General features: G+C 38.8%; 1 protein-coding gene across 1 annotated transcript in view; it reads right to left on the bottom strand.

The window, feature by feature from the left end:
* Nucleotides 1-1,135: 1,135 nt before the first annotated feature.
* The window catches only part of SLC25A24 (solute carrier family 25 member 24), a 39,343-nt gene continuing 26,732 nt past the window's right edge, over nucleotides 1,136-13,746 (bottom strand). Inside the window, 6 exon segments of the mRNA XM_043520499.1 lie at nucleotides 1,136-3,349; nucleotides 3,351-3,412; nucleotides 4,396-4,546; nucleotides 11,120-11,272; nucleotides 12,307-12,317; nucleotides 12,320-12,464. Coding sequence (XP_043376434.1) covers nucleotides 3,233-3,349; nucleotides 3,351-3,412; nucleotides 4,396-4,546; nucleotides 11,120-11,272; nucleotides 12,307-12,317; nucleotides 12,320-12,464 — 639 coding nt within the window. The 3' untranslated portion in view covers nucleotides 1,136-3,232.

The following is a 13,746-nucleotide window of genomic DNA, read 5'->3' as shown; positions in this document are numbered from 1 at the left end:
TCAGGGTAGCAGATTTAAAGAAAAACAATGTTTTAGTACTAGTTTTATTTATATATACACATACACTACATTTTATACTGACTCGGACAACATGATTTATACATCTGCCAACACGCATCCCTACACACAACTACCTTCTCAATTAATATCCAATTTCACAGTAGCTAGCAGGACTATTTCAGTACAGAAACTATGCTGCAAGTTTCTTCCTCCAAACACATCAGAAGGCAGGTGCCATTAGAACTTTTTTTTTCCTTTTCTACATTTAGGGCTAAGTCTTTTCAATAACAGTTCTGCATATGCATATTCTCGCCTTCTCTGAATAAAGAACTGAATAGCAGACATGTTTGTTCAGTCAGGAATCATACACACCCCTTAACTCACCCATAGGTTAAGAGGGTAATTGTACAGAATCTGTTTAGTTATGTATGATGTACAGTACTTTAGGTATTGAGTGACATTCAAATTTTGGGAGGCTTCTTCCCCTAGAATTTCAATCTTTAGAAGGAGAATAGTGACATGAAAGACTGCAGCATCAAAAGGAATTATTTATGCTGGCCATTTGTTCCATGCTGAGCTGGGCAAACAAACCATTAAGTGTACAGTGGAAATGAAGCCAGTTCTGAAAATGCTGTATATACTGATTCTTCGCTTTCTAAGCTAGCTTTAAATTAAAGACAGACAAGCACAAAGTATACAACAAGCATCAGCTACATTAAGTCACTCTTACAAATATGGCTGTCCTTTGACAAGTAAAATGCTCTCTGCAAGATGAAAGTAGACCATACCAAATCATGGTTTTACAGTGTCCATTGAACTGTGCTAAGGATCAAGACTTTGGATACTTTGCTTTTTCCCCATCTACACTGCAAGATGGAATAGTATTAATACTTCAGTTGGGACTCCTGACAGTTTATTCTGTAGTGTAGCCAAGACACAGCCTTTAAATGCTAAAATAGGTGCCCAGCTACCATTGTAACGGGTACACTGATTTCAGTACTAATTTTTGGCTAGAGCTGCTGTGTCTTTCATTTGACATTAAAGCACACACACACACAGTTCTGGAGGTAAGGGAATTGTCACTTTTGGACATCTGTCTTTCAAACTATGAAAAATATAATACATCCCAGACAGATTAGGAAACAAACATTTATTATAAACTGGTAGTTTTACAGATCTATAAAAGTGATCAGCTTTTTTCAGTACAGACTAAATACATAATTTGAACACATCCCGTCAGAGGCACATGGTGAAAAGTTAAAACTCAAATGGTCTCATGTTCTTTGGCAGTTGAAAGTGTCCCCACCATAACTGAACACTCATATTGGCACTTATACAAAATATTAACAAAATGGACTGACTCTGCTACACAACAGGAGCTGCTTAGGTCATCTTTACATTGCATAAAGAATATATCTGTTACAGTCAAAGGGATAATTGAGAAACAAAACTGGATCCCATGAATCATATGCAGGTACAAAGGGATTGGTAAAGACAAAAAAGCATGGACAATCAGATCATAAAGACATTGTACATAAGCACCATAATACCTGCTGTAAAGCGATAGATTCTGGCTTCTAAAAGAAGTGCATAAACTAGAGGGCAGGTTAACAAAGGTAAAGCCAAAAAAAGCTGCCATTTTATATCGTCACCAGATTAACTCACAGGATTTATAAGATCAAGAATGAAAAATGGTTACCCCTTGTGTGTGTCTTACATAAGGCCAAATTCTGTCTGCCCACCCATGGAATTAGTGCAAGTTAACGCTACAAAAACAGTTATTTTGTGCCAGCGTTCAGGCCAGCAAGCAACTGAAGTATACCTTAGTTGGGAAGCCATTTACAAAGTGTCTGTACATTAAAATATCCATCCCATATATGGGAGAAACTGTGAAATAATGACTTATCAAAATATGAGTTCTTGGGCTCTTTGAGTGCTTTTGTTTGTATTTTTCCACATTAATATAAAAACCAAGGGCCACTTTAATGTTCCGATTGTGGTGTCCTGCAACCCTCATCTCATTTTTCTGGTCCCAGTCTGACTCCCTGAGCCAGTGCTCTCAGCCCATCAGGTTCAGTAGGTGGGGAGAGAGAGTGCCTCACACTTGAGTAGTAACTACCCCTCCAGTATTATCAAATAGAAGAATGCTGTTGAACTGCAACCATTCTGAAGGGGAAACAAATGAGTCCTCAGACTCTAGTAGGAGGAGGACAGCATTCCAAACCCCACTGAGAAAAATCATTCAAAAGCCTCCCAATAATCAGCCCTGTGATCTTTGCTATCTTGCTTGTTTTGGTACACTCCAATTATTACAGCCAAGACCTAATGCAGCATCAATTTTATATTAGATACTTCCTTTATCCTGGAACTGTAACCTGCACTTGCAGGGAGTTTAGTGATCCAGCAGTTCTTTTCTGTTGATATTATGATCCTATAAAACTTGCATCAAGAACCAAGGCAATCTTGGCTAATGCTGCTAGCATTTATAAATTAAGTGGGAAAGCAGCCCAGTGAAATGAGCTATGAAAGTCATTGTGACTGTACCATAAAAACATAGCATTTAACTCAGTTTGAGGTATTCTGATGCCATAGAACAACATCCCCTTGCACTTTCATTTCTTTGAGGAAAAACAGAGGAATAAAATCCAAACATTTTGTCATCCTGAAAGAAAAGCTATCAGGAGACAAAGTTTAATGTGGTGTTCTAGTCTTACCTGCCTCTAAGCAATGTTTTCCCAGGACTTATTTTAACAGTTATCAAAAAAGCAATATTGCCTTTACAGATGGTAAGTGCAAAAGGATAGCTGTGAATTGCTTGAGTATAAGATGGTGTGACAAATCTGTGTTTTTAATACCAATGCAGTATACACTTTTCCCAAATGTGGCTTCATCCCAATCAAATGCATATTTAAGAGCAGTAATTACAAAAAAAAAAAAGAGCCAAGAGCTAACCATAGGTGGTTTCCTAATAGTCTTAACTTGTAGCTGATTTAAAGATGCTGTGTGTTTTTTTTTTTTATTTTAAATCCATACTATATTGATAGCAGTTTGGGGATGGGGTTTAGAAACTAAGGAAGTTCCTTCCACTTGGGGGGGAAAACAAAACCACAGCTTCTTTGCACAGTGATCTGTTCTCCCAATTATAAACAAGAACAAATCAGTTATTTGAGAAATCCTTTTGGTTTGAATATTCCTGAGGAAGGCTAGAGGCTTATCAGCTTTTTCCTTCTTTTCATGCTATTCCCAAATTTTGTTTCATTTTTTCATAAACCACATAGCTGATGCTGACAGCCGGAAGCACTTTCATGAAGTTAGGGCCTATGCCCCTATAAAGTCCTAGGATTCCTTCGTTTAGCAATTATCCTTTGAAAGAGTCCAACCATGTTCAGCTGAGAGGCTCCTTCCAACAGTGCTAGAAAAGAAAAGGAAGATCGCAATCTCCATCATTCAGAAGTTCTAGTGATGTTAATATTCTAATCATATAAAGCTCCTCACTACACAGATGCACAACTTATCACCTCTAACCTTTATGGACTTGGTACCAGTCTCTTCTCAACACTTTCCTAGCACAGCAAGGTGTGCTCTCAGTCGCTAAGTTTCAGACAAGTCTCTTTCAGCTGCAGACATGGGCCTTGGAACTCACTCCCATGAAAGGGCCACAAGAATACCTTGCTGGTTGCCTTAACAACGTTCTTGAAAGTGCTATTTGTCCTGCTGATCTATCCTCTCTTGTCTGAGACCTTGCACTTCCATGCAGCTTCTACTACCTTTCTTCTCACTTATTTGCAACAGTTAGTAAAAGTGACCCTTTTTCAGTGGTGGATTTATTTTCTTGAAGGTCACAGAGCTTTCCTCTACACCAAATGCCTTGATCTCCTCTGGCCATGCATTTTCTCTGGTCTGTTAATTTCAGCTTTGTCCTTTGATTTTACAATATGGTCTTTGCATAGCTTGTGATGGGAGGTTCCATAAATGGGTTAAAATACATAAGGTGATTGACAACCAAATCTATGAAATATAATATTAAACACAATCTGGAATCTGTAACATGAAGGTTGTGTCAACCACTAACAAAGCCAATCAAAAGTTTATGGGCAAGGTCAGTATGGTATTAGACACCTTAAAAACAGGCCTAAGTAGGGAGTTTCAGAGTAGCAGCTGTGTTAGTCTGTATTCGCAAAAAAGAAAAGGAGTACTTGTGGCACCTTAGACTAATAAATTATTTGAGCATAAAGCTTTCGTGAGCTACAGCTAGCTCATGAAGCTTGGGCTCAAATAAATTTGTTAGCCTCTAAGGTGCCACAAGTACTCCTTTTCTTTTAAGTAGGGAGTATTCTCCAAATTATAAATATCTTTAAAAGATATTCTTCCCAAAACCCAAATCCCAGCTCTCACCTTGAGCCTGCATGCGAGTTCTGATGAGAGCAAGAGGGTAGCTGGCTAACTGACCACAAGTGCTGGAGACAGTACCACATCCAAGCAACACAAAGACACCAGGGTTAGCAGAGTCTGATGCATAATGATCTAGCCAAGCAGTCTTCAAAGCCTGTCAGGAAAACATAAATGGATATGAATGAGAGGTATATAAAGTTTACACTAGATAGTTAAGCAGACTTTATAGCTAACAAATAATATTAAGGTGCTCCTTTGCCTCCATAAAATATTCCAATGCATTCATGGGCTTGATCCTGCTATGTGTTGAGTGCTCTGCCTCAATCCAACAAACACTTAAGTATATATACCCCCCCCCCCCCCCGACTGGCTGCCTTCCTCACTCACCTGCCTCCTGATAAGAGCAGCGATTCAGGATTGCTGCAGGAAACAGGCAGAGTGCTCTCTCTCCCCACCCCTCAGGAGCCAAAGTGGTTCTCACAGGAATGGAGGGGGACACAAAAGCTCAGCAGCTCAGGATAGTTCTGCGCTCTCCCTCCCCAGTTTCCTTCTTGTAATCAATAGCATCGCTCCTCTGCTCATCTCCCCTCCTATTCCCACCCTGCAACACCAGGCCTGGGAAGGAGGAGGAGAGGGACTCCACTACAGCTGAGTCCCCACAGGCCTGAGAGAAGGGGTAATGAACCCCTGGAGCTGCAGAAGGAGCAGATGTGGAGGTGAGTTCCCACAGTGGGAGCCAAAATCATCACCAAATCCAGACGACCAACCACAACATAAATTTAAAACAAAAACCACTCATGATTCTGGGGGAATCTCATGATTTTGGTGGGTCTGACTCATGATTTTTGAATCATAGGGTTGACAATACTGTAACACAGTAAGGAAAAAGATGTGGAAAAACCAGCCCTGAGCATACTACGGCAGATATTTTTTAAATTCTCAAATAAGTGTAACTACAAGTAAGTTACAGATGTGAGTGAATGATACATATTTTAAGAGGGTAATAAGGAGGGCAGCATTACATTTTTTGTGTGTCTAAAGAAATAATACATGCAGCAAGGAACTGGACCTCATAGACAGCCAGGTCTATACCAGCAGAAGGATTATTGCCCAGAATGTTGGGTACCTAACTTTGTAAAAGGCTGTCAACCCTTCTCTTTTTAAAATCTTCCTAGCACAGTCAACAATCCCAAGCGTATTGTCTCGTTTACCAACTGCCAGTCTGGTCTTTAAGACCTGAAGGTAGAAGAAATGTAGAATTATTATTTGACAGGTCACGAACCCAGCTTACATATAGGCCCAAACAAAATCTTGCATACTCATAAGTTTTCTATTTCCAAAAAGTGAACCTCTTTGCATTTGCTACTTAAAGTCTCCTTTGTAACAATGAGAGTTAAGGTTTGGTTAGCATAATTTTTTTTCAGAGTTTTATCATTTGTAAGAGGAACAGTCCACCTAAAAAGCTCATGGTTGTGAAGGAACAGGGTGTATTTTTTTTAGTCAAAATCAGAGTAAGATGAAAGTTTTGATTTGCCTTTTTTCCCCCTTTCATGTTCAAGAGACCATTTTTTAAAAACAAATTACAAGATATCTAGAGCCCTTTAGTAGGGCTGGTGCTTAGCCTAAGAACAAATGCGAATTAGCATTTAAAAAGCAAAGACTATGCAGGAACATGAACTAATTCCTTCTAAGGCTTCACTGGAATCAGCTTTCAACTGAGGACTGCAAATCATAGTAAAAACATTAAAGAAGACTCATGACATCCTTTTGAGATAAAGGGATATAGAGGGATCACTCACTCACTACTGAAATGCAACACAACAGCTGTTTAACAGTGCCTGTGACTTTACACCAGCATTGCAAGATAGGGAGCGAAGAACACCATGTTTAAATGAAACTGCCAAGGGAATTCCCTGAGCAGGAATTTGACCTGCTTGCAAGCATCATAAGAGATGGCTCCCATATGTGATATCTGGCACATCAGCATACAATCTTGGCCAGGAACACTGTAAAAACCAGATTTACTGCAATACTATGGCACCGTTAGGAAGATGAGAATATCTTAGAGCTTTCTATGTGATGAGTGCTACAGTGGCACAGCTACAGACCTGTAGTTATACCACTGCAGTGCCATAGTGCAGATGCTTTCTACAGAGATGGAAGCGTTTTTCTGTCATAGTAAGTAATCCACCTCTCTGAGCACCAGGAGCTATGTCAATGAAGAAGGCTTCCACTGACCTAGCCATATCTACAGCAGGGTTACATCAGCATCACTATGGCACTCAGGATGTGAGTTTTTTCACCCCTGAGCAATGTAGCTATGTCAATCTAAATTTTAAGTATAGACCAGGCCTTATTGTAGAACAGGGCCTACATAGCTCCACATCCATTCTTGTGTAATATGCCACTTGAATATAAAATGACCAGCACTTTAACATTTGGTTGCTTTATTCTATGTGCTTAGAAACCAGCTGTGACTTGATTTTCTAAGGACAATAATGACAACTAAAAAAAAAAAAACAAAAACAAACTCCACCACAGTTTGTGTAGAATGCCATTGTTTTTTTTTATCCCCACAGAGAGACACTCCTATCAGAAAGAGTTCAGGGTGAGTCACCATTTATATCAGTTTCAAATCTTGCTAAATCCTGGCCCCAGCACACAGCATGAGCAACCATGCTGTGTGATACAAGAGTAATAATCTTTTAGGGAGAGGGAATGGATCTTCTACCCAGGCTGCAGAATGAAAATAGTCACTCGGAGCTATTATTCTATTCTTGAGGCTGGAAAAAATTGTTGCAATACTGTTCTCAGACCGCTACCTGTGAATGGAGGAATAATAGCAGTGACTCCACAGAGGAGCAGATCGATCTGCCAACCCTGCCCATAGTGCAAGGAAATCCAACAGAGGTAGCTTAACTTCATCTGCACAAGCTAGCTAAATCTAACCCCAACTCTGCACAGCAGAACTATATTTGTTCTGCATCTGCTTACCCAATGCCAGGGTCTTGGACCCTGTAATGACAGTTACTCACCAATGTAGTGCCCCCTGGTGGTCTGGTGTAGAACTTCAGTTACATTTCTGCCTCAGTTCCCCCTAGTGGGGTTTTCAATAAGTTCAATGATGCTTATATACAATGAGCAGTGCCCCTTCAGGGATTTTGTTTATTTAATCAACCACCAAACAGTGTGTAAACAAGCCTTCTCCTCCCCTAAGTTCCCAGTCTTCTCCTTTGCCTGGAGCTGTGCAGTCTCTCCCCTGTGATCTCATGGTATCTCCCAGGCCCCTCTGCCTCAAGAGCTTTGTAGTCTCTCCCCTCTGGAGCCGTCTCTCTATGTTTTGGGGACTGTTCCTCTCTCCAGGAGCCTCTGCTACCACTGCACGTAGCTTCCTACCCAGCTCCTCTGAAGAGTTCTCTTCCCAGGAGCTTCCTCTCTATGTTCTTGGTATCCTGCCTGACCCTCAGAACCATTTATAAACCAAATGTTTCCTTTATTAATTACCCCACACAGCTGCTTATCCAATTAACTATCCACAGGTGGATTGGCTCATTTGCCTTAGCAGAGCCTGTCAGGCTAGATGCCTTCCCCTCAGAGGACCAGTCCCAGTGGCAGGGCAACATTTAGGGAAGTACTTAAGCACACACTTAACATTTAAGCATATGCTTACATCTTTTACTTCATGGTAGTTAAATACACACTGATATGTTCTGCTGAACAAAGATAATTTCCAGACTTGGAGACTTAGCATGCAATTTGTGACAATCAAATTTCTAATATTTTAAAAGAGAAAGAACACAACCCCCAACACGTATGCACATGGTGGTTTGGGTTTGTTTTTTTTAAATGACATAATTTAAATAAAATAACCTCAGAAAATAGCAAAACCCCACATAACCCTAAACACCAGAAATTCTAAGTATAGAACATGCCATGTTGTATCCCAGAAAGTGTCAGGTAGCATTATGGTGTGATTCTGAAGGAATAAATCTACAGAATGCAAGTGAAAGTTGTGATGTAGGCAGAACTCCTGTACTGTTTCCACAAAAAAGCCTTATCTTGCTCTTGGTGAAGTAAAAAGGATTTCTGGCACTGACTTCAATAGGAGAAGGGTCCTCTCTTGCTTACCTCCATAGGATAAATAGAGGTTTGTGCAGTTGCCCCAGCCAAAGAACCAGAGACAAATCTTTCAACGGTCCCTATCTTTCCATCTTCATTAGCAATAGCTTCTTATACTGTGTAGGTAAAATACATAAGACAATATATCACACATCTTTCTGAGGCAGGAGAATCCCCCAGCAGAAGCAGAAATATGATACGAGGTTTTCCCATGAAGTTTGCATTATAGATGTCCAATTACACAACTTAAAAATATTTACATTTCAATTCTGTGTGTAATGATTTATAAAAAACATAGATCTTCCATCCTGTGAAAGTCCTTTACATTTGGTCCCACTGAGTGGGATTAATTCTGTCCATACTATAGTGGCACAGGTGCACCATTATAATTAAGTTTGCGCTAAAACATTGGTTTTAAAGGTCAACCTTTCTAATCCTCTAAAATTGACTTTATTAGTCTTTTGAAATTTGGTATGCCTCAGGAGGGTACAGGGTAGGATTAGTGACCCACATTTAGAATCATTTGTGCTGGGGTCCCCGGACATATAAGCCTGAGAAAAACAGCCTGTTTAAAAAAAAGGTTGGGGGGTTTGGGAGTGGAGCAGAGCTAGAGATCAAGCTATTGATGTGATGGGGGTCAAAATGGTCTCGATCTCTCAAGTTTTATCCAAGGTAGTGCTTTGCATGCACACAGTCTTGAGGGACCCAAACAGAGTGGTGTTTAAGAAAATACACATTTTTACAACGTACATGTACCAATACAGAAAAGCAGCTAGAGGATTTCATTCGCACCATTTTATATGCTTTAAAGCTCAAGTCTTCTAAGTACTCTGAAATCTGAAATGGTTAGTCAGATTGGTTTGAAAATTTGGTCTCTCTCATGAGGGCACAGGGTTAGAGCTAAGGATTCAAATTTGGGGTCATTGATAAAGAGGTTCCCAGGTTGTCTTAAGGTTTCCTTCTGCTGCCCTGTACTGTTAAACTGAACGTTACTAATCACTGGATGAATTAGAGCTCATTCTGTTTGAGTGCTGCAAAGTCATAGTTCAATTAACATAACTAAAGATAAGTTAATCACAAGCACCCACATAACACAAAAGGAATTTTGAACTGAGTGGATGTAGAATCCACTCAATTTGAGAATCATGAGTGGCAGTTTTATTTTGGGGGGGGGGGGAAATATACTCAAAGTGGAATTAGACATGTGAATCCTTAAGAACATAAGAACTGCCATACTAGGTCAGACGCAAAGGTCCAGCTAGCTCAGTATCCTGTCTTCCGACAGTGGCCAATGCCAGGTGCCCCAAAGGGAACGAACAGAACAGGTTATCATCAAGTGATCCATCCCCTGTCGCCCATTCCCAGCTTCTGGCAAACAGAGGCTAGGGACATCATCCCTGCCCATCCTGGATAATAAACACGGATAGACCTATCCTCCATGAATTTATCTAGGAAAGGAGGCATTAGGGAGAGGAGGAGCGGTACATGTGTTAATGGGATGAATTGGGAACTGCTGAAGGAGGGCAGAGTTAAAAGTTGAATGCCTTAACTCTGTATTTTCTGGCTTTCAGAAGTTTCAGTTTTGATTCACTCAACATCTGCAAGGGAATGGCATATCACTAAGCAACTCGGCAAAAATGTGGGTTTTTGGTCATTCAATACCTATATAGTTGCACTTTATAACAGATGAGAACCCTGCATTCCTTGCACACCCAGAACTGCAACTTAAGTGAATGGGTACCCAAGGAATGGAGAATTAGGCCTTATGTGCACTATATCACTTGCTGTAGGCAGCCAAATACAACTACTCAGGCAGAACAAAGACAAGACTACAGTATCAGTTACTGATAAGCTGAACTAAGAAGTAATGTACTGAGGGAGGTAAGCAAGAACTGCACATTAGAGCAAACTACAATCTCTCATCAGAAGTTGTAAATCGGATATCCTATACTCAAGGATAATTTTTTAAAACAGATTTGGGTTTGAGGTTATTTGTTTACAGCATCGAAGAGTGTTGATATATTGTACATTACTTTGCTCTTACCTCTGGCCCTAGCAAGACTCTGCCCATCTTCACAGATGAGAAAAGCAAAGATCAGTTACTGCGTGTTCTAGAATTCCAAACTAAAACTGTGATCACAGGGAGATCTCTATTCCAAGGAGGATTAGGCCTTTAATATGTTGTATAAAGCTGATTCAGAGGTAAATATAACTCTGAAATCCCGCTGAGGGCATCTTACTGCAGCACAATGACATTTGACTTTAATAAATCCTGTACATTGGTATGTGTTAGGCTAATACAACGTGCTAAATTTTTATGTGGCTACCATTTAGAATCAGAACTGAAGTATTTAAAATTAGAGCACCTCTCCACAAAAAGTTACATAGATAAGTAGGTAGCTTTAAATTCATATGATGTGAATTTCATTTCTTTCCTACATTGTTCACAGTACAACAGTAATAATCCACATTACTCAAATATTTTATTAACCAGTCATAAGACTATTTTAAATGTGATCAATAAAACCATTATATAGATTTTCATCATCACTTGCAATATGTTTGTTTTTCAGGATTTAGTGTTCATCACCTTAATTTGACACATTACCTGTTCATATGCCCAGAACTTAATAGCTGTTTCAGGTGCAATTTTAATAACATTCACACCATTTCCCCTCCAAAGGGAACGGATGCCTCCTTCTTTCACCATCTGCTTAAGGCCACTTGATATATTCATTTTATTTGACTTTGAACTATGAACCTATTAACCACAGTAAGAAAAAGAAATGCTTAGATTAGATATAGGACTCATTTTTAAGCAACAAAGGATAAGTGTTTTAGTAAATATTTAAGTCAAAAACCCCTAGAAGACAGACAGTATAATTACTCGTCTCATAACTGAATAGCTGTAGTCAATCTGAGATGCTGCAATATGACTGTAAACTAAGGATTGTTCTCACACCCATTAACATTATCTGTTGTATTTCTTGAAAGCTAACACTATAGTAACAATATTCCAATCTTTCATTTTTATAGCAGTTGTGATATTTCTTCCAAACTGGCTACTGCTCAAAGGGAATATAAATTCTCATTATCAAGAGAAATGCAATATATTCCTTAAAATACATACTATAGAAACACTACATAATGTGCTTTTTAGATTGATTAGTACTTTCTATGTGGCAGACTCAGAAACATAAAGCAAGCTACTGTTTAAAATCCTGTGATTTTGAAAAATGTCTGGAAAGTGTGTGGAAAGTGCGAAATTTATTGCTGATCTTAATACCACTATGTAGTTTATACCAGCACAACTGATTTTGATAGGGTAGATTATTTTCAGTAGCCGCCTTTTATTAATCATTTCAGATATCAAAAGAGAACATATTTAATATAATATCTGTACCACAACAAACCACAAAGCAAGTCTCATTACAAAAGCATCATTTGAATTCTTTAAAAAAAGCAGCAAAATGCATAAAACAAACATGCAAGCATCAGGGTGCAAGAGACATCTACAAATTAGGGCCTAATCCTGCAAACCACTGTGCCCACAAGACTAGTTAGGTGTAGTTTATCTTTGCAGGATCAGGACCTAAGTCAATACAAATTATGAAACAGTTTTAAAGCACAATGAGAGCCTCTCTAGAAGTAAGACGTTATATTCTGCTATTAGTTTCCAAGAACTCCCAGCAAGCTGGAACTCCTCTAAAAACTGCCACAAGATGGCCCGAGATTATTCTAAATGGGAAAAGTGATTTACTAGAATTTAAAGTTGCTTAAGTTTTGCAACTACACCTGCATCATGACTTAAGGCGATCTAGTGGTGCTGTACCTGTTCGAGAAACAGCACCAGCCACTCCTCCTGATAACAGCTTGTCTCCACCACTGCCCAGACTTTTTCTCTTCCCTGTAAATTCGTCTGGGATAGTCAAGCTATCACCTATATCCAACACCTGTCACAATGCAAAGCATAAAGGGGCAATAACTATATTTCCTATTTCTCTACTTAGTGATTTTACTGATAGTTCTGACACTGGCTTGACTACAAATAGATAACTTTTATACACTGTCATTTGGTATGGTATGTTAAAGACATAAAAATAGCCATCAATAACCTGTAATGTACATATTGTAATTTCATTCCATTGTTAGACAATTCAAGTAAGACCAATTCTATACAAACAAAAATCAAGTGACCCTTTGTTCCCTTTAAATATATTTAGAACACCACCACCCAAAACCCCCATTTCAAAAAGACAGCACCATCATCATTAAAAATTATGACAACTCATCTCTTGAGCATGGCTGTAATGAAAAACATTTTGTCAAGCTCAGTAAAGCTTCCAGACAGTGTTCAAGTCCAAAATGCTTACATGCTACTAACCTTTCATCCAGGCAGCTTTAAGGATTAGTTTGATAATCTCTTAAAGATGTTGTCAAGAGATTAATCATTCAAGGTAATTTATTCATGTATTTTACAGACACACACATTTAAAATAGCTTTCTATTGATAAATTAATATAGCACCTAATTATAGATTCATTTCACTAATTCATTATGATCTTGTTCCAACCAATAATTTTACTGATTATTTGAAGAGACATTAATGACTATCATTCAGTTGTGAAAGTCTGAAATCTCCCTGCCAGATGTGTGTTTAGTTTAGTTTAGTTTAAATATTACTGTTCAACTTGAACAATGAACATTACCAAAGGCGACAGCGGTAAGGTTTCCCATGACAGAAGACTATGGATTTTTACAAATAACTTAAATACACACCTTCATTTTCATCATATCATATATGTAATAATAAAAAATTAGAGGGACTGCACCATTTAATACTACAAATCCAGTTTCACATGAGTTACGTTTGCCATTAAAAAGAGAGCGCGAAAAATCTTTCCAATACGAGAAAGCAATTACTTTCTACTACTTCAAAGTAGCTGGGGAGTGGAGGATTAATTTTTTTCCTTTAATAAAGTGAGTTATATTTATACTGTTGCTGAATTTAATTTAGATGTTACCACTCTTAATTCCTCAAGTCCCCCCCATCTGTAAAGTGGAGAGAGTACACTATGTAGCATTCTGTCTTGTTTATTTAGACTGCAAGCTCTTTAGGGCAGGAACTATCTCTCTGCATTTGTATAGTGCCTAGCTTGTTGAGACATACATTTTTGAAAGTGATGAGTGATTTTGGGAGCCTAATTAGAGACATCTTAAAAGGCCCTGATTCCC

This window comes from Dermochelys coriacea, chromosome 8, assembly GCF_009764565.3.
Source record: "Dermochelys coriacea isolate rDerCor1 chromosome 8, rDerCor1.pri.v4, whole genome shotgun sequence".
NCBI lineage: Eukaryota > Metazoa > Chordata > Testudines > Dermochelyidae > Dermochelys > Dermochelys coriacea.
Note: the sequence above shows the minus strand (reverse complement) of the source record. Positions and strands in the feature narration are given on the sequence as shown.